The sequence below is a fragment of the Symsagittifera roscoffensis genome, chromosome 6 (genome assembly GCF_963678635.1).
Source record: "Symsagittifera roscoffensis chromosome 6, txSymRosc1.1, whole genome shotgun sequence".
NCBI lineage: Eukaryota > Metazoa > Xenacoelomorpha > Acoela > Convolutidae > Symsagittifera > Symsagittifera roscoffensis.
Window position 1 is genome coordinate 31,548,519 of NC_087067.1, and position 6,614 is coordinate 31,555,132.

General features: G+C 38.2%; 2 protein-coding genes across 2 annotated transcripts; both read left to right on the top strand.

The window, feature by feature from the left end:
* Positions 1 to 1,059: 1,059 nt before the first annotated feature.
* On the top strand, positions 1,060 to 3,042 carry LOC134848261 (uncharacterized). The gene is made up of 3 exons (XM_063865647.1): positions 1,060 to 1,327; positions 2,162 to 2,431; positions 2,684 to 3,042. Exons 1-3 carry the CDS (start codon positions 1,130 to 1,132, stop codon positions 2,717 to 2,719), a joined length of 504 nt encoding a protein of 167 aa, XP_063721717.1. The 5' UTR covers positions 1,060 to 1,129; the 3' UTR covers positions 2,720 to 3,042.
* A 292-nt stretch (positions 3,043 to 3,334) lies between these two features.
* On the top strand, positions 3,335 to 6,350 carry LOC134848073 (uncharacterized). The gene has a single exon (XM_063865413.1). The coding sequence runs from the start codon at positions 3,652 to 3,654 to the stop codon at positions 6,292 to 6,294; it is 2,643 nt and encodes an 880-aa protein (XP_063721483.1). The 5' UTR covers positions 3,335 to 3,651; the 3' UTR covers positions 6,295 to 6,350.
* The last annotated feature ends 264 nt before the right edge of the window (positions 6,351 to 6,614 follow it).

Sequence of the window (6,614 nt, forward strand, 5' to 3'; positions counted from 1 at the left end):
AATTTTGTATCCAAATTTTTTTTTTCATCAAAATATCAGCGCCTTGTTTCATATTGTTGATTAGTTCGGCTTATTTACTCAACGCGGTAACTTTTCAAAAATAATATGAAGGATTCTTTATTGTTCAGATGAGCTAAATTGAGACAAGGCATCTCCTGTTAGAGTTTGTCAGCAAAAATGTAAGATGTAAAAATGTATTTTCTGTCCACGATAAAATACATTAGTGTTTGATATTATATTGTCAAAGTAAGAGAACAAAATCTGTTATAATCAATTGTGATATATTTTCAACACAATTTATAGCCGATAATATTTGATTATGATTTATTTTAATCTCTTGAAAAATGTTATATAAACGATTTATTTTTCAATATGATAACATTTTTCCAGCAATTAAAATAGATTCTAACTAATTATAACCTGTTATAATAATGTTGAAATGTTCAAACAATTTATATTTGATTATGATAAAATCTAAATTTGGCTCTTATATAGTTCTAATTTTTATATAATTTTATTTTTAATTGAAACTTAATCGATTATTTTTTCTTTTTACTAAGTGCGGGCACTCAGTTGTGACTTTTTCTAATATCATCTTTTCAACCACTTTTTTTAACCTTTTAATAGCCGTAACTTAATTTTATTTCATGTTTTTGATATTTTATTCGCCAATCAGTGTGGCGAGAACATTCTGAGCTAATTGCCCAGAAAACGCTACCCTTCACTTAAATGCCATAGCTTGATAGGTCAATTTTTTATTTGCAAATCTTAGAAATGCAGATCTTTGCAGCTTAACTGTTGGACGCGGACTAGGGTTCACCATAACGCGATATTCTGTGCTGGATTGGTCTGCTATTTTTCAATTTTTTTTCGCCAAGTTTGAGCTGGCGTCTGATCACAATAAACACTGCCACCGTCTGAAAAACTAAAACCGCATACCGGCTATAGTTAAATTGTTTTAGTCATTGAAGTCGTTAAAATTGAGTCATTGTTTTTCGTTTCGATAACTGTCATGAGGCCGTAATTTTTAATGATTTAACTAAACTAATGAAACAATAACAATCGAGCAAGAACTGAAGTCATATAAAAAACTAACGAAGCACGCTTACGTTAAACTGTGAGAACTCACATGCTGACTCTGATTTGTTTATTGCTTTTCTCTTGGCTGATTGATACTGTGCTTGTTGGTGCGGCTCAGATTCCTAACCCATGGACTGAATACAGAGACTGCGGATTGAAGCAGCCAGGATACATCTGTGACCCGGATCAGCTGATGACCTCAAATGACAGAAACAGTTTGAACAGTTACCTGAGAAGTTCTTTCCAGGCGAGCAACCAAACTATTTAATTTGTAGGGGGGGGGGGGGGGGGTGGGGGCTTGGTTCAAAACGCTTCATTTTTGCATTTTTGTTCCGACTATTAAGAGGTGGGCATGAACTATGACGTAGGTTCTACTTTTTAGCCAATTGTGACTGCATAAAAATAAAATCCTCAGGGGATAAATGTATTATTACATTTAAGCCTTATTGATACTTACTCGGATTAAAGAAAAAAAATCCGTTTTCAGACTAAATCATACCGAGGGTGACGGAGAAACTTGATTACAGGATGGCCCCTCAATTTAGTTCTAGTGCAATTATAACGACATTTTAATATTAGTTGCTATTGTAATTCGTTCTTTCTTAAAAAGCTATCGTTAAATTTCGAAACAAAATGTGAAAAAGATAATGGACATTTTTTTTTTCATTTGATCCATTTTTGTCAATTTTAAATTGTTTAACTTATTTTTGCATTACAAGGCCAATTTGTGGACTGAATAGGCACACAATTTGGTGTCTAAGAACCACTGGATTTCAGGGACAAGTCTTTAAGCATGTTCCTAAATGTAAATGGATTCCACTTACAAAAGTTCTTTGGATTCCACGCACAAATAACTAGCGTAAATTTTGCCGATAGATTATTTTCGTCGCGGATTTCGCGAGGAGCGATTATAGCTAGTTGTTCCGGATTCTGCAAATTTAAGCGGATTCTGCAAATTGTATGGAAATTCCGCAAGTGTCAGCGGATTCCGCAAAATTGTAATTTGTAATGTAATGAATACATATTTCTACTAACAATAACCTTTAGAAAGAAATGATAATATTAAAGTTGTTTTGTTCAGGGCATTCAATTGGGATCAAGCCGCAACTGCAATTATAGGAATGGATCCCTTGCCTCGGTTCTCATAGTTTACGATATTCGAGACTACTTTCCAAACAGTCCTAACATGTCGGATGAGTCACTGTACGAGAAGCTAGCAGACAAACTTCGACTAGACCTCTGGCCTTTCGGGTCATGTAGGGACAATATTTATGTGGTGTTCGGATACTTGCCCACGTACAAAGTGTGTCCAGTGAAAAAAAGTGTGCAAATACAACCAGTTTCTTGTCAGGTACTCTTTTCAATCTGCGGGGATCATCCAAAATTTTGGGGAAAAAAATTCCTAATGCCCTCTCAATACAAAGAAAGATCTTAATCATATCAATGGAGAATAGTCTATAAATCGAAGCTTTCATATTTGCACTAAGGATAGCTCATATTTAAAATCTTACACCAATTTAATTCAAGAGCCGAACTTTACAATTTGCTCAATGTAAAAAAGCTCTGGCAAAGGGACCGTTCTCTGAAAAATCTTTGGTTTCAGCTTGAAATTATCAGCGGACGGCTCTGGACTAAATAAATTCGACTCTCAAATAGATCTCCCGTTTGAGTTGAAGTCAAACTTCGAGGCGACATTTTTCAAAGAAAATTCAGAGAAGCAGAGACAAGATTTCATCAAGGGCGCCATTGACTTCAGCCGACCACTGCTCGACTCGTTGAAGGAACTCATAACTGACATTAAGTCAATTATGGACACAGTTCCAAATGATTTCGTGGAGTTTAACAATGAGATCAATTTTGAAGTCACTGGTTTCCAATGGGGCTTTAGTTGGTCAGCTGCTCTTCGATGTAAAACATTAATTATATTTTTTCTGCCAACAGCAATTTTTTTCCTTCCTTCTATTGTTGGTATCATCTAATTTTAAAAAGTATATATTTAGTTTTTTTACTCTAAGAAACTTTCAAAAAAAGGCGTTCCTTCAAACAAAATGAAGCCAAGCTCGAGATGTTTAAATAATCATGAAGGTAAAAAAATGTTATTTGACTCACGTGATTTTCTATGTTTGCGTTTCCGAATAGCTTTTCAAAGCATCAAGAACACTTTTCAAGGCAATACTCGGGCTCCATAAAACCTTTTTTGTTTTTCTTTCTGAGAAAATATGTGCTTTTGTTTTGCAAATTTTCACATCTCGTGGCTTCTGCAGGTGGTTAAACAAAATGTAGAAAGGTCAGTAAAAGTAAAATAGAAAGAAGTATCGTTCTCATAACTGTGAAATCGGGGAAGAATTAATTCTAATGGCTAAGCCAATCGTGAGGCTTGAAAAAGTGTTGACATTTTGTTCGGACATCTCACACGTGATTTTTCATGATATCTAGTGAATAATCTTAATATTCGGATCAACCTTCGGAAACCTTTAAACTCTACTTTTTAAATTAAAACCGTAATTGTAGAGGACACAGCTACCATAAAATCTTTACAAAATTTTCTTGAAGTTGATCGTTTTTAACGGCATGAAAGTTTCTCCCGAAAATGAAGATGAAGACGTTGAACACGGTCAAACTCCTTCTTTCCGTTCAAAGACGGGCGAAGAGCGGGACAGAAAAATTAGCAAAATGAGTGTTCTAACTATAAATGTGGCTTCAACCGGGAAAGCCGGAGATAGCGAGACGCAGGAAGAGGCCAAAGAAAACGAGGGTCCAAAACCGAGATTGACTAGAATCAGAGAACTCACGGTAGAAACGGCGAATGCTCTCTCACCGCAGCTGTTCGCTCCCTCACTTCTGATGAAATTGATGTGGTTTCTGGTTTATTCTGCTTTCATCTATGTCTACATCTTGCAGACGATGTACACTTTGAGTGATTACAATTCACATCCTGTGATCGTCTCGGTTTATCTCCGAACTGACGCTGTCGACCTGGAGTTCCCGGCTGTGACAATTTGCAATAACAACATTGTGCGAAAAACGTCACTTTCGAGAATCAAGTACCTGCAGGACTTAGCATGGTTGGATGATTTCTCACGACAGACTCTTAAAGATAAGCACTACAAAGACGACTATGGACCACCCGAATGCGATTGGGGAAATCAGTTCGAGTGTCGAAACGGACGATGCATCCCTAATGCATGGGTGTGCAACGGAAGGTCGGAATGCGGCGATGGGTCTGACGAAAACCTGAAGCATGACGGATGTGAATTCTACCCTTCGCGAAACATTTCGGAATCAACCTGCGACCAGGGTTATGCTTTATGCCCGGGTGAAGTTACATGCGCAAGGACCTGCGACAATGTCGCAGATTGTGTCGTGGAACGAGGCTATGACGAGAGAAACGAAAGTGGTTGTGTCGCATCGTGTGTTCGGGAGATTATTGTCTCGGAAAAAATCGAAAAATTGACTCTACCAACTTATCCGAAAAATTACTCGGCTGATTCTAACTGCAAATATACTCTATATGCCCCTGTTGGATTTATAGTTGAAATAAAGTTCACGAAATTTGAGGTTCAAAAGAGTTCTATGTGTCTGAACGATTGGGTTTCACTGCGTGATTCAAGTGGCATGACACTTGAAGTAGATGGAAATTACACTTTTTGCGGAAGTTTTAAAGAATCTGGTCTCGCAGGCAAAAAAATAACTTCAACTGCAAGTAGCTTGAAAGTCCACTTCATTTCAGATTCTTTCGAAAACGCACTGGGTTTTGAAATTGAGTACAGAGCAATCAACAGTCGCAAGCGAAGGTCTTTCTTTCCACCAACAACTCTGTATCCGCCTGAAACTACGAGAGACATTCCGCCGGAGGAACCACTTGGATTCCCTCCTGGGTACAACTCTACGGCAGCTTCCACATTTTGGTATTACAGTAGCAGCAGTACAACATGGTATGACTACTCTTCCTCCTCCACCGAACAGAGTCCGATTTTCGAAGAAAACCTGGATCCCAATGGCGATTCAGACAGCCAAGTCAGTTTCATAGACACTGGAAACGTGTTTGAAGAAGTCAGGCAATATGACTGGTACAGTGCATTCCAGCAATCAGCAATGCCAGACTATTCAGACTTCAAAGCTTTCATAACCCTAAACGCATCCGAAATTATCGGAAATGGACACCAAGTTGAGGATTTCATTGTTCAGTGTGTGATTGACGGTCAACTTTGTTCCTATCATGACTTCAAAACTTCCCAATATGCGGAGTTTGGCAACTGTTTCAGCATCAACACAGCAGTTGATGCTTACTCCAACAAAACCAACTTGGAACCCTACAGGACCACCAAAACTGGAACCGAACACGGACTGAAACTCTCACTTTTCCTGGACAAAGACGAATACATCGGAATAATTGGGCAGAATTCTGGCGCAAGACTTACAATTTCAAACTCAGACGAGAGCCCGCCAATAAACTCCAAGGGTATCTTTTTGAGCGCAGGTGCTGCGACGATCATTAGCATGGAACAAGAGAAAATTCTGAAGCAAAAAGCACCATTTTCAAACTGTGTTGAAAACTGGCCCGCATTTTTGGAGCTGAGGGAAAATTTCAAGAAGTACAGCTACACGACTGACCATTGCAACTATTTATGCCAGCAAGTTGCAATTGCGAAGCAGTGCAACTGCACTCTTCTGGCATTTGAAAGGGACTTCAGTGCCAACGACCAAGTAGATTCTTCAATGCAACAACACTGCAATTTGTTCAACAATCATCAGTACGACTGTGTCACGGCAGTCAAGAAAGATTTCACAAAAAACAGAAGAACTTGCGACTGTCCTTCGCCTTGCGAGGAGCGACGGATCGACGCTGGAGTCTCTTTGACTGAATGGCCGACCGAAGCATACGCGACTCACTTCGTGTCTCTGCTGAAGTCTTCACCATCACTTAGAGTCCAACGATTTCTGGCCAAAGCAAGGGACTTCTCGTTGGGTGGTCAGGATGTCGAGGCACTGACTGAGATCCTGAGAAAGAACTTCGCCAGAGTGGAGATACATTTTGCCACCCTCAACTACTTCCAAATCGAGGAGTCCCCCAAGTACACATACCAAGATCTCTGTGGCACCCTAGGGGGCAACTTGGGCCTATGGCTTGGCTGGAGTATCATGGCACTGATTGAGATGATACAATGGATGTACTTCTGCCTACGAATTCTGCTCATAAATGACTCACAATAGAATCTAGGAAGCAGCTTGTATTTTCAGCGTACGTTCTCATAAAGAAAGATAAATTGACTCAGTACTTTATGTAAATTTAAATTAAGTTTGAAATGAAGCACATGAACTGTATCTTTACATATGCGTTTTTTGTACACACAGCAAAATAAATAAAAGAATTTTTTTTAATTTCGAAAGTTATATAAAAAATCTAACGTTATTGAAAAAAAAGTTTAAAAATTGAATGCTCTTTAATTAAAAAAATGTAAACTATTTTTCTAAATTAATCAATGCTTCTCTATTTTTGTAATAGTTCATTTTTTGCTTGTTATTTTTCCAAA